The 14,544-nt window shown below is 35.7% G+C and overlaps 1 protein-coding gene across 2 annotated transcripts; it reads right to left on the bottom strand.

The window, feature by feature from the left end:
• LOC105160101 (protein root UVB sensitive 3) lies at positions 1,179 to 5,251 on the bottom strand. Of its 2 annotated transcripts, none has more exons than XM_011077368.2 (14): positions 5,012 to 5,251; positions 4,333 to 4,374; positions 4,183 to 4,221; positions 4,036 to 4,098; positions 3,870 to 3,926; positions 3,550 to 3,613; positions 3,278 to 3,361; positions 2,999 to 3,081; positions 2,769 to 2,898; positions 2,532 to 2,624; positions 2,080 to 2,218; positions 1,845 to 1,885; positions 1,578 to 1,765; positions 1,179 to 1,435 (listed from the first exon to the last, which is right to left on the bottom strand). In XM_011077368.2, the coding sequence occupies exons 1-14, from the start codon at positions 5,198 to 5,200 to the stop codon at positions 1,337 to 1,339; spliced, it is 1,311 nt and encodes a 436-aa protein (XP_011075670.1). In that variant the 5' UTR covers positions 5,201 to 5,251; the 3' UTR covers positions 1,179 to 1,336. The 2 variants fall into 2 exon arrangements, with proteins under 2 accessions (XP_011075670.1, XP_011075669.1); XM_011077367.2 differs by having other exon boundaries at positions 4,315 to 4,374; positions 5,012 to 5,250.

Genomic DNA, 14,544 nt, shown 5'->3' with positions numbered 1-14,544 from the left:
GGATTCGTCTACTTCTCGATATCCTGCTTTGTGCTGGCTATCGTTCTAAATGTCAGTTTCTTGTATTGTCCCGTCCTGAATCTGCCCAAAGCACCAATGAAGGCTTATTTATCAGACTGGAAGGGTAGAGGTTAGGCCTTTCTGGCTGGATTCTTGTGTGGTTTTGGTAATGGTCTTCAGTTTATGGGAGGTCAAGCTGCTGGTTATGCTGCAGCAGATGCTGTTCAGGTCTATATGCACAGATATTGATGTCATGTCTTATGTTCTGCAATTTCAATCATCTATTTAAATTGATACTACATCTTGCATTGCGCGTTACACATACAATACTAAAAAATGTAGTTGCATTGCATTCTTTGTTCATCGTCTGATATGGGTCAAGACTACAACCAATGTGATGAATTAAAGCTCAAGATCTATCCTATTCACTCGGTCATTTTCAGGCTCTTCCTCTTGTGAGCACAATTTGGGGTGTGATTCTGTTTGGAGAGTATCGAAGATCATCAAGAAGAACGTACATACTTCTGGCGGGCATGTTACCGATGTTTTTGTGGCTGTTGGGGTCCTTATGGCTTCAGCAGGTCAAAGAAAGTAACTTTATGCTTCTCTTGGAATATAGCTTACCAGTCTGGATATGCAGACAGTTGTTGCTGTAAGCTGTATGGTGGAAATATGAGAGGCACACTCCAATTTGCTAGTAAAAATTGGTCTGCTAAGAGAATGTTGAAAAAAGTGGAGAAATAGAGGGCTTGAAACATACAAAGAAGTCCATCGTTTATAGTTAAAGTGGGTAAAAGCACACAATACGAAACTGTGAAGGTGGTGTATTCTTGTTCTCAGCATCAAGCAGACTCTCCCTACTTGCAAATATACAAACACATGTATTTTTGTGTTCTTGTACTGGTAATACGTTTATTCTTATTCACCTAAAAGATATATTTTTGCCACAGCAGATGTGGAACTAATGCCGCATGTTTATAGAGCCTCAGGGGATTTGCTTAGCGGGACATCCATGAACATCGGTAACCAAGAAATATGCTAGAGTAATCAATGAAATTCAAGATTGACATGAACTGTTTTGCTGTAGGATGTCAAGTACTTGTCTTACAGCCAAGTATCAGTCATAAATTGGGGAACATAGAGCACTAGAAGTTGGAAACTGATTTTCACAAGTCGAGGAAAAAAAATTTGGACGCGTAGAATAAACATCTCATAAACTCAAATTTCTTGGTTTTACAAATTAAATTATGAGGTCCTCCACAAAAAGCAATTGTTCAAGTATTGCGAATGAGAGATCAGAAACAATAACCAAACTCCATGCAATGCTTGAAGCTCCCTAGTCAACTTTTTCATCTGAAGAACTTATAAACCAATTTGCCTTCCATGCCACTGATGGCGACAAAAGACGTTCTGTTCTCCAGCCCAAGGACTGAAGCTGCAAAGAATTGTTAAAACAACAAGTAAGAAGGGAACTCAGGAAGATAAGTAAATTCTCTAAGGGTGGACAGGAGAAAAACCATCCACCCAAAGACCAATATATAAGATTGCAAAAAAACATTAATACTAGTAGAAAATACCTTCAGAACAAAGTCCTCATAGTTTTTAGCCATCCATGATCGACTCTCAAGATGCGTATATCTATCTTTATCATCAAGTTTTGCCAACACAAGAGCATGCATGAAAGCCTGTAAGACATCTGCTGCTGTTGAATCTCTATGCATAATGACACTGATAGTATGCTTTCCTGCAAGTAGGATATACTTTCCTGATACAATCAAAAGAAGTTAATGAGAAATATTCTCGACTTGAACTCTAATATGGAGAAGGGTGCAAATGAGCTGAACCTTTATTGTAATGAGAGCGGGCAAGAGATGAGAGGTCCACCCTATTTCCATGAAAAGAAAATTCATAGATCAATACAGAGAGTTTCAGACTCAGATTAAGTAAAACTAAGGGATGTATGTCCTACATGTATTAAGAAAAGCCAAGAATTTGAAAGGAAATTGGAAACGGGATTTGGAAATGTAATAGACGGTAGAAAGCAGGACAAAGCTGTATGAAAAAAAGTCGAAAACTCACACTTCATCGCTATTAAGTGAAGAAACCCGGACACCTAAGCGTACCCGTTGGTGCAAATATTCAACCCTATTTTCTCTCCATGAAGTCATCCACAGTGGTAAAACATGCTCCATCACTGAGACCTGTTTTGGAGAAAGAACTAGCAAAGCACGCAGCAAACTCTCATGTCATTGCATGTCAGGAAGCACATAAAAAGAAGACAATAAAGGAAATTCAACTAGTGGGTTGAATGGAAAACAATAATTAAAGGGCATCAATTTGCAAGATAGGGCACTTATTTCAGTAATCATTCATTCATAGTTACTATAAGATATCGACTTTTTATTGCTGACTTTTTTGTCGCAGATGACTGAGCAAAAAAAAAGTCATATGCAAACTCATACTAATACACATAAAGAGAAGCAAGAAGAAACATGTACACTGTCCACGGGTTTAGAGATACAACATCTCACCTTCACTAGTCTCCATGTAATGTGACAAAAGGATTGAGCTTCTTTCAAAATTTAATGTACAGAGCGAAAGGCAACGAACAGCCTTGTAATTTGCTGCACAACCCCAAGAAACAGCACATAAAGTACAAAATCAGGACGTACTTGGATGCAGTTGCAGTTGATGTTCTTAAGATCAGACATGAAAAAGCTGACATATTATTCGGCAATATGAGCAAATAGCCTATCAAAGAGACTAACCATACATATGAAAGATGGTGAGGGACAGAAAACAAAACCAAATAGCAATTGAATGCCCCATCGTAATGCGAGCAAGGACCATTCCTAAAGCCATCCCCATCATTGTTGCAACTGTCTCCTGGCTTCCTTCCTGTCATATGTAGAAAAACAACTTCACATAAATGAGTATACTAAAAAATCATGTTCATGAAATTTCTTGTCTGTCTGACCATTAGAATGCTGTATATTACCTTAGCAGAGATATCTGCTGCATTATTCTGAAGTGCAAAATGCTGTGTTAAAGCAGCTCTAGTAGCTCCACTGGCAACCCCAGCTAATTTGCAGCATAAAACAAAAAGAGAAGGGAGCAGAAATGATTAGAAACTCTCGTTTATGAGACAGAAAAAAGGTCCCTGACAGAAATACGAGTCAATAACTCAAAATCCATATACAGGTCCTGGAAATTAATATGGTTAGTAGTCCTTATTTATGAGAGATGCGATAAATATTCAAGCACACTTGGAACTTACTGAATGCTCGTGATATGCTCCCTAAACACACAATAAACAAAAATGCTGATGGGAACAAAGGGGAAACAAGGTCCATCAACATTCCTGCAAAAGTTTTATAGCGAGTATAAAATATAAGTTTTTGGAAGCACGATAGTTACAAAATCTAAAAGTTTCTGGAGACATTGATAAAGACAACTACATCAGAGAGAGATTTTCAAAAACCTATACAACAAAAGTATTACTATGCAGTCCGATGAGAAAATAAAATAGAAAAGTGAAGATAGTTTCACCAAGGTCGTTCATGAGATCCGCAACAAGTCGCCACATTTTGGCATTGCTATCCAGGTTGGCCCCCTAAAGAAAATCAAAATGTGGTGTTAGTAGCCTGCTTTATTTTTACCAGACAGCATATCAAAGAAAGACAACTTCAACCACCATGAAACATTTTTTTCTTGTAATTATGAAACAAAGAAAGAGATAATTTTTTTCTGTTATTGCCTATGTGCAGGACATCAATTATAATACATGAAAAGACCTCCAGCGGTCGTTTCATACAATTTCAGTCTCAAAAGATCTATAAGAATCAAAGAAATCAAAGTGACAAATTCACCTGGTAAAATGTAAATAAGACTCCTCCAAGCATTCCAGTTAAATCTCTGAGGAACCACTGAAATTGTTTCCAAAATCAGAAACTCAGCAACCAAATCCATCCAGAATTATCAAATGAATATCTGCATGCGCCATGTAAAAACAATTTCTCATGAAAGTACTTATACGTGAAATGTGGCCCCAATCACTGTAGCAGACTTGTCGCCAACGCCGATAGCACTTAGAAGAGCCTAAAGCACTCACCATGTATTAATGAATACTGTATATGGCATAGCAAAAGTCTGAAATTAATATGTTTGTGGTCAATATCTAACCTGAGTGGAAAGCATTGTTCTCATGTAAGTTGAAAGGCCCTGAAAGAATAAAATCATCAACATCTCTGATCAATTTGGAGGAAGAAAGGCTCCAATTTGAATTGAAAGGCTATACAACAAATGATTAGGAACCTGTAATGAGTCCCATACTTGAAAGGGAATGTAATCACGAGTCACGCTGCTTGGAAATCCCTGCATTCAAACCGAACTGAGATTTAAAAAAAAAAGCCATATTGAGATAAATTGACAATTATTTCTAAGACAGCTTTACAATCAGGAAGAAAAAAAGAGTGAAACTTTGTTCTCATAGGTCATTACGTTATCATTTTCTAAAATATTTTTGGAAGTAAAATCCTAACTTGCCAATTCTTTTCAAATTAAAACCTGGGAATAGAGGAATTCCTCCAGACAGCTCAATGCATTGCTGAATACATACTCTTTTTTCCCACAATAATCAAAGAAGATACAATATCCCAGAAGTTAGTTCATTTAATCGATACACATTTAGATCACAAGATTAATTTTCTTTTTTACGTGCATCACAAAGTATAAGAACGAAGATATGTTGATGAAGCCAATAAGTCCAAAAGGTACAATTCCCTAGACATTCTACATCATGCTACCACACCTTCAACCTCGGCTCATTGAACCACCATACAAAACCACGAGTGTATCCCCACCAAGCTAAACAAATTCTCAACCTGCAGTCATCAAAGTACGACCTCCGAAGCGCAAAGGTACTAATATATCCGCACACAAAAACAACCATCTTCGTATATATTACAAGTACCTCATCGAAAAATTCTAGAGAAAATGAAAATTCCTGTACCTCAGGAACAAAAGCGTCTAGGATTCTCCGTAAAAGATGACTGAAACGACGACCGGATTTTCGAACGGAGTCTCCGGCGACTGTGATAGTGGCGGTCTTCGTGAGGAGTGACGAAGCGGTGCCGTTCCATTCCTCGATCACCGCGACTTCCGATCGGCGTAGCCGCGTTTCTGTGCCCTCTCCTTCCATTACAGCTTTCCCACGGTGTGTTCAGAAACTACTGCGACTTCTGTTGTTAGTCGGAGGATTCAGATATGGGCCCCTGATTTTCCTTATTTTTCATTTTAAGCCCCTGATTTTCCTTATTTTTCCTTTAAGCCCCTGATTTCTAAGGTTGTTTCTCTATGACCCCTTCAAGATATCTAATTTACAATATTACAAAAAAATGTACAATTTTGTGAGGGTAAGGGTTTGTTTGGTTCAAGTGAGAAGAAAATAAAAATTGAAGGGGGAGAGGGAGGGGAAAAATAATTAATTTTTTTTCAAGTTGTATGTTGATTGGAAGGGGCGTGAATCTCAAATACTTTCCCTTTATGAGAAAAACAGATTGAGAATAAAAGATTAATTTTTATAATTTTACTGAACAACTCTTCTCTTCATTTAGTATTAGAAAATAAATAAATAATATTATACTAATATAATTTTAGTATATCACAAAAAATATTTATCAAATAAGAATAAGAATATTTTTTATTAATAAAAATATTAATTAAATGAGTATTGTTCATTTATCCTAAACTATTCAGTTTAAATAAATAAAAACTACTAACAACATTGTTTACCTGATTGCTGACTTCGATACAGTAGTTTTTCAGCGATTTTGTTATCTTTTTTTGACAATTTGTACTGTATTATCTACGGGAAGGAGAAAAGAATTGGAGAGACATTATATATATAGGGGTAATAGAGTAAATAAAAATAAAAATTTATTTTTTTATCTTTTTGGCTTTATATTTCCACTTTTTCGCCCAATTTGAACGAAAATAAAATTAGACTCCGGAGGAATTTTATATACATCGAATTTTACTTCACTTCCATCTGTTCTCTAGAACCAAATACTAAATTATCTCTTATACATTTATTTTTACTTCCACTTTTCACCTAACCAAACACACTCTAAGTAAATAGGGGGTATTTGCCCCTTCAAAAAAAAAAAAAAATATTTACAAGGGTTCAAAATAAACGTGTATGCTAATAAATTGAAAAAAAAAATTGTTTTACAACTTTTACTTTTAAATTGTCAAATTAAATTAATTTAATTTAAAAATTGTAAACAACTATATGTGAACCAAAGGTGTGCACGGTTTGGTGAATCAATCGTATGGAACAAAATTGAAAATTTCAGTTCGTATTGAATAAATCAATTTTGGTCAAATTCGGTATTCAGTATGATACTGATACACCGTGTTGTATCTATATCTATACCTATATCTATATTCTATATCTAAATCTATACCTATATCCATATAAAAAGATAATCTATCTAAACATTTCTTTCTCTTTTAACTTGACTGTTATAAACTTAGACAAATTTAAATTTATTGGCCTATCACTCCTAATAGAATATAAAGTAAAATATATATGTATTTCTTCAAGAAAATCACTTTCTTATTCTCTCCAAAAACTCTCTTTACAAATGAAATACATGGTGGTATTTATAGACCACCAAAATTATGATTACAAAATACATCATAACTATTTTAATTATAAATCATAATGGGGAATACAAAATGATATAACATAATGGATATTAAAAATGAATATGAAGAGGTGTATGCATTCATATATACATAATATATATAATACTCTCCCTTGAATGCATACCTCTTTATCATGTAAATCCTGTCTTGTTAAAAACATTGCCTGAAAAAACCCAATGGGATAAAAACCAAGGCTAAGGAAAAGAGTACAGTTGTATAATCTCCCCCTCAATTGAAGCAGATATCTTTCAGGTGTCACATGCCAATATTACGTACGAGTTGTTTGAACACATTTGTTGCTAATGCCTTCGTAAACAAATCTGCTAAGTTCTGACTTGATGAAATTTGTTGAACACTAACCTTGCCTTCCACTTGAAGCTCGTGAGTGGAGAGAAATTTTGGTAATATGTGCTTGGTTCTGTCGCCTTTAATATAACCATCCTTGATTTGGACGATGCATGCCGCATTGTCTTCATATATTACTGTGGGACTTTTCCGATTGATTCCAGTCCACATAATTCATGCACATAATGTATTAGTGATCTAAGCCATAACATTCACACCCAACCTCGTATAATGCAATTCATTCTACATGATTTGATGAGGTGGCTACCAAAGTCTGTTTGGTTGAACGCCATGAAATAGCAGTTCCACCATACATGAATACATATCCAAATTGAGATATAGCTTTATGTGGATCAGATAAATACCCCGCGTCTGAATAACCAACTAATTTGGTTGTTTTGGCATCATCATGCCTTTCAAAATATAGTCCCATGTCATTTGTTCCACGTAAATAACGTAGAATATGTTTAACACCATTCCAGTGTCTTTTTGTTGGTGTTGAACTATATCTTGCTAGTAGATTAACTGAAAATGCTATATTTGGTCGGGTATTATTAGCAAGATACATCAATGCACCAATTGCACTGAGATATGGTACTTTTGGACCCAAAATCTCATCGTTATGTGCTGGAGGACGAAACGGATCTTTATTAATATCAAGCAATCGAACTATCATAGGTATACTCAATGGATGAGCTTTGTCCATATGAAAACGCTTAAGGACTTTTTCGATATAGTTCGATTGATGAATGAAAATTCCACCCTTAGTATGTTCGAACTGCAGGCCGAGACAATACTTTGTAGTGCCTAAATCTTTCATCTCAAACTCACTTTTTAAGTAATCAGCTGTTTGTTGAATCTCTTCAGGAGATCCAATAATATTCAAATCATCAACATACACAGCTATGATTACAAATCCCGACTCTGTCCTCTTTATGAATAAACATGAACTTATTTGATTATGGCAAAATTCTTTCTTTAATAAGTACTCACTAAGACGATTGTACCACATACATCCTGATTGTTTAAGTCCGTACAAGGACCTTTTCAATTTGATGGAGTACATATGACGAGACTTTGACTGTAATGCTTCAGGCATTTTTAATCCTTCAGGGATTCTCATATAGATCTCTATATCCAATGACCCATACAGATATGCAGTTACCACATCCATGAGCTGCATTTGCAGCTGTTCAATTACTGATAAACTAATAAAAAATCTAAGTGTGGTTGCATCCACTACAGGTGAATATGTTTTAGTATAATCAATTCTGGGCTTTTGAATAAAACTTTGGGCCACAAGTCTAACTTTGTACCTTACAACTTCATTTCGTTCATTTCTCTTGTGTATAAACACCCACTTATAACCAACAGGTTTGACATCTTTTGGTGTTGGAATTATTGGTCCAAATACTTCTCACTTATTTAGCGAGTCTAGCTCATCTTGTATGGCCTTTTTCCAACTTTTCCAATCATTTCGATGTCTACATTCCTCCATAGTTTGAGGGATCATTTTCATCTTCATCCATGATTTGGACGGCTACAGAATAGGCAAAAATATCATTCATTTCAATTTCTTTTCGATACCAACGTAAACTGTTATGAGCATAATTAATAGACATCTCGTAACTGTCCTCGAATCTTGCTCATTACTTTTACAATTATCAGATAAAACTGCTTCAGGAGTTTTATCCTTAGAGACACTAGTGGTCACATTAGCATCGTGATTAATTGAGACGATATGTTCCTTTCTCTTTCAAGGATTTGCATCTTTAGAGCCAAGTGGTCTACCACGCTTGCGGCGTACTTGTGACTCAGATGCGTTTGATTTATTGAGAATTGCTTCAGGGACTTCTAAACGAGCTGAAACATTTTCAGCCGAAATATATGATTTTGTGACCTTTTTGGTATCTATCAATGCTTCTGGTAGCCTATTTGCAACACTTTGCAAATGTATGATCCGTTGAACTTCAAGTTCACTATCATTTGTCCGTGGATCCATAAAAGATATAGATATTGTATTCCATGCAATATCTTTCCTTTTAATCTCCTTATCTACTCTCCCTAATGCGGGGAATACTCTCTCATTAAATTGACAATCCAAGTACCTAGCAGTGAATTGATCATCGATCATTGATTCAAGATACTTAATAATTGAGGGAGACTCAAAACCAACGTAAATTCTCAGTCCCCGTTGTGGCCCCATTTTAGTTTGTTGAGGAGGGGGTATCGAGACATACACCGCACAACCAAACTCCTTTAAATGAGATATATTTGGTTCTCTTTCGGAGACCAATTGTAATGGAGAAAATTTATGGTAAGCGGTAGGTCTAAGACGAATTAGAGCCGCTGCATGCAATATTGCATGCCCCCCCCCGATGAAGGCAATTTTGACCTCATCAATAAGGGTCTAGCTATTAATTGTAACCGCTTAATTAACGACTTTGCCAGGCCGTTTTGAGTATGTACATGAGCAACTGGATGCTCCACAATTATCCAATTGATCGACAATAATCATTGAAGGATTTAAAAGTAAATTCTCCCGCATTATCTAACCTTATCCTTTTAATAGGATAATCAGAAAAATGAGCTCTCAATTTAATAATTTGGGCTAATAGTCCTGCAAAAGCAACATTTCGTGTTGACAACAAGCTTACATGTGACCAACGTGTTGATGCGTCAATCAACACCATAAAGTATTTAAATGGGCCACATGACGGTGTTATTGGCCCGCATATGTCTCCTTGAATTCGTTCAAGAAACATAGGAGATTCTACATTCACTTTTGTCATAGATGGCTTTGTAATTAATTTTCCAAGAGAACAAGCCGAACATATAAAATCACTTTTAACAAGGAACTTCAGGTCCTTTAGTGGGTGTCCATGTGAATTTTCAATGATCTTATACATCATTGCTTTACCTGGGTGGCTAAGTCTATCATGCCACAAAGTAAAAATACTTTGATCAACTAACTTCGGGTTAGTGACACAAAGTAAAAATACTTTGATCAACTAACTTCGGGTTAGTGATACTATGTGTTTCAACGGAGCTTATCAAGTGCCATATAAACCAAAAGTATATGTTCTCATTCTTTCTAAAACTTGCTTCTGGTCAGTTTTATATGTTGTAAGGCACATATATTCGATACTATTTTTATTCATGGTTTCAATATGAAAACCATTTTGTTGAATGTCCTTAAAACTCAATAAGTTCCTTTGTGATTTACTAGAATATAATGCATCATTGATATGTAATCTTGTTCCTTCAGGTAACAAGATTGTAGCTCTTCCGGAGCCTTCAATAAGATTACTAACTCCTGAAATAGTACTCACATTTGTTCTTGTCATTAACAAGTTTGAGAAAAATTTCTTGTTTCTCAGAATTGTATGCGTAGTTGCACTATCAACAAGACAATATTCCTTGTCATTGAGATTTGTAATGGCTTAATCCATTCTATATAAATGTAATAGATATATAATAAGTAAAAGAAACACTTCATTCATAAAATATAAAAACATTACAAGATTAAAAGAAATACCCTAACAATGAAAGTAAACATAACTAAATAATAGAAACATACTAATGACATATGAGACAAATCTAATCAACAAGCATGTCGAAATCCTCAGTAATGTCACCAACTGTAAGGGCAGCTCAGGGAGATTTTTGTCATCGTTTTCAATAGACTGAAAAAAATCTGAAGCATCCATGTGGGTATTGCCTGAGATTCCAGGCTCAACAAAATTAGTCTCAACTTCTTTACCCTTCACTTTTACAGAAGCCTGATATAATTTGACCAGTGTTGTGCCCTACGATAGGTATGGGACCAATGCCCAGACATCCCACATCTATAGCAAAGATCTTCATTTGTAGTTTTCTCTTGTTGATTCTTTGCCTTATTCCCATGTTCTTCTGAATATTGGGATTAATCCATGTATTACCACGACCATTACCGCGACCACGACCACGACCATAAGAATGGCCTCACGGTGGGCCATGGTATCGACCCGCCCCTTTCGTGAAGAAGTAGCATTTGCTTCAGGCAATGCCGTTGAGATTTTAGGAAGTGGTTTGGAACCAGTGGGTCGGGTGTGATGGTTATTCAACAAAAGCTGATTATTTTCTTCTGCAATAAGCAGGCATGAAATCAACTCTGAGTAGGTTTTGAACCCACGTTCCCTATACTGTTGTTGGAGTACAAGGTTGAATGCATGAAAAGTAGAAAATATTTTTTCCAACATTTGTTCATCCGTCACATCTTCTCCACATAACCTCAAGTTTGATACAATTCAAAACATTTCAGAATTATATTTAGCAATCGTTTTGAAATCCTGCAGTCGCAATTGTATCTACTCATATCTTGCACGTGGTAAGATAACAGTCTTTTGATGGTCAAATCGATCCTTTAAACTCTTCCAGAGTTGAAAAGGACTTTTGACTGTTAAACATTGAGACTTCAGGCTCTCATGAAGATGATGACGAAGCAAAATCATTGCTTTAGCACAGTCTTGCTCAGAAGCAATAGTATTTTCTTTTATTGTTTCTCCCAATTTGCTACTTGCCAAATGTAGTTCGGCATCAAGAACCCATGATAGGTAGTTTTTTCCAAAAACATCAACAGCAACGAAATCCAATTTTGTGAGATTGGCCATTAAGCTACAACAAGTTAATATGCACTTTTAGCATAATATTCAACATATACATAAAAGTAAAATAATATGTATTACACATGATATAAAGTAAAAATGACATTAAATATTACTAACATTAAGTTACATATAAGTTACCATGTAATTAGTATGAATTATTATGGCATGCATACATGGAATTAAATATATTTAAGTTTGGCTTAAATCTTATAATGTTACAAATAGCAATTAAATGGTATTCATGCCAATATCATTTTCTTAACAAATAAATTTTGTTGCACATAAATATATTAGCAAAACATGCAAAATACATACATGGGCATATGAAAGAAAACTATGTGGGCAAAGTTAGTAAAATTAACTTCAAGTTAGTCATATAACGATAGATATAACAACGAAAAATTATCACAAATCAAATAAATAAACGAAGAAGCATCGGGCTTCTTGATCAAGCCATTATCTCAAAAAATAAACGAAGAAGCATCGGGCTTCTTGATCAAGCCATTATCTCAAAACACTTCAGGTGGTGAGAAAATTTAACATTATATTATCATCGCTTCAGGGATGATATTGCATATAATTGGTACAAAATATTTCACCTACTGCTGGAAATGATTTTAACTCATTACTTACTTCAGGAAGCAATGAAATTTTATAGAACATATCCACTTCAGGGGATAAAATCAAGAATTGTATGCCTGCTTCTGGAGGCAATATCACATCCACTTCAGGGGATAAAATCAAGAATTATATGCCTACTTCTGGAGGCAATATCACATCCACTTCAGGGGATGAAATCGAGAATTTATATATATATATGTCTACTTCAGGAGACATTGAAATATAAAATATAATTACTCATATTTTATTATGCAATATTCAAGAATAAAAGTAACTATGATATTGTAGAGGTAAACAAACAAAAAAAATAAAAATTATACTAATAAAATTAACATTATACCTTGATCGATCGTAACGTAATGTCGTGCTGATAACATGTTATAAACTTAGAGAAATTCTAAGTTTATTGGCCTATCACTCGTATAGAATATAAAGTAAAATATATATGTATTTCTTCAACAAAATCACTTTCTTATTCTCTCCAAAAACTCTCTTTACAAATGAAATACATGGTGGTATTTATAGACCACCAAAATTATGGTTACAAAATACATCATAACTATTTTAATTGCAAATCATAATGGGGGATACAAAAGGGTATAACATAATGGGTATTAAAAAAGAATATGAAGAGGTGTATCCATTCATATATACATAATATATATAATATTGACTAAATTATCTCCGAGATTTTTATTGTTAAGGGTAAGAATATAAATTAATAGACTGATTAATTAATGTTGTATTTGATATAAAACATTACTCTTCAATTTCTATCCTCATACATTGATACTTCATTTAATCCATCTCATTAGTTCATTAATATCAAATAAATATGACTTAATAACTTACATATTATGCATGCAACATATATATATATGTATACAATCAATTTTTTCTAGTCAATTAGATTAAAAATATAAATTACCATTGATGCATATGGCACAAAAAGAACAAAAATGGTTCAAGGCTACCCAACACACTAACTCCAACGGCCTAGGAAGCTTATCAACCCGTGAAGGAGGGTAGAAGCCCAAGACACCTTTGGACTCAGCCCAATAAAGTTGACCAGTCCAAAGTTCACACTTAGCTGCTCCTACATGGTATATCCCTTGCTTGTCTAGTCTGCCTCCTAGCCAGCCTGGAAGACATAGTTCAAAGGAGGTCTCCCTAGAGCTTTGGACTCATTCACAGCTAGGAGTACTCACCAGCAAGGGTCTCCCTCGACTAGAAGATACATGATCAAAAACCAGTTTAACGGAAGATAAAGGTAAATCATGGTCTATCTAACCACCCTTATCTTTTTCCTCAGAAAATGAAGGAACCCTGACTGTGTGGGGGCACCTCTATAAATATAAGTTTGACCCCTCAAGCAGGGGACACTCTCCAAACTTTCGAGTATTGTTATTAGCATTCATCAAGCGCACTCTCATGAACTAAGCATGTTCTCTCTAACGATTTGATCATCATACCTCAATTTATTATTACATTTCAATTTTTACGATTATCTTCTCTTAAATCCAGTACTAAGTTGGTGTCGAAGTGCTAACGTGTTGTTTTGCAAGTTCGAGGTCCTTACATTTGGTAGCATAGATCCAAAATGACTATCCAAGCTTGTAGAACCCGTGCTATTTCCACATGCATCAATTGGCACTGTCTATACAAAACATAGAATTGAAGACGTGAGTAACAATGGAAGCACCTAGCAATGCACCAAACAAGCAGAAATCCGTGGAGGCACCTAGTAATGCCCAGGCTTTGTAGGTTGTCTTCAGGACATCCTTGACCCCTACCAACGAAGCACCAGTCCCAGCACCGTCCAGGCCTACAGATCCGGTGACTGAGCTTCCTCGTCGCAGAACTTCCTCTGATACTTCATTGAGGGAGTTGTTCCCAGCACTCCTAGGAGCTACCCAACAAATGATCTCGACAGCCATTTGGGAGCAGGTGGCAGCACTAGTCCCCACTGGCTAACAACTCCGTCTAACATGGACGCCCTAGAAGAAAATGGTGAGGGAGAAATCCTTGCCCCCACCCCCCTCGCACCCCCAACGATAGGAGGTTAGGAAACCCCGCAGTTATCCCAATATGAGGTGCCCCCGCAGTGGCTTGTGCGCTTGGAATGCTTGCAGAAAGGCCTCTAAGACATTCAGTAACAAATTGTAGGGACGCCCTACCTTACCTCTCGGAGGTACAACAGGGCGTCCCCTTCACAGAA

The sequence above is a fragment of the Sesamum indicum genome, linkage group LG4 (assembly GCF_000512975.1).
Source record: "Sesamum indicum cultivar Zhongzhi No. 13 linkage group LG4, S_indicum_v1.0, whole genome shotgun sequence".
Taxonomy (NCBI): Eukaryota; Viridiplantae; Streptophyta; class Magnoliopsida; order Lamiales; family Pedaliaceae; genus Sesamum; species Sesamum indicum.
This window is presented reverse-complemented; position numbering and strand designations above follow the sequence as displayed.

What these genes read in the sequence shown, in the direction of transcription:
- LOC105160101 (XM_011077367.2), bottom strand. Translation starts at nt 5,200, where the DNA reads ATGGAAGGAGAGGGCACAGAAACGCGGCTACGCCGATCGGAAGTCGCG. An exon ending in TCTTATTTACATTTTACCAG is followed by an intron (nt 3,614 to 3,869) that starts GTGAATTTGTCA and finishes GATTTTCTTTAG; the next exon opens with GGGGCCAACCTGGATAGCAA. An exon ending in CAGCAGATATCTCTGCTAAG is followed by an intron (nt 2,899 to 2,998) that starts GTAATATACAGC and finishes TACATATGACAG; the next exon opens with GAAGGAAGCCAGGAGACAGT.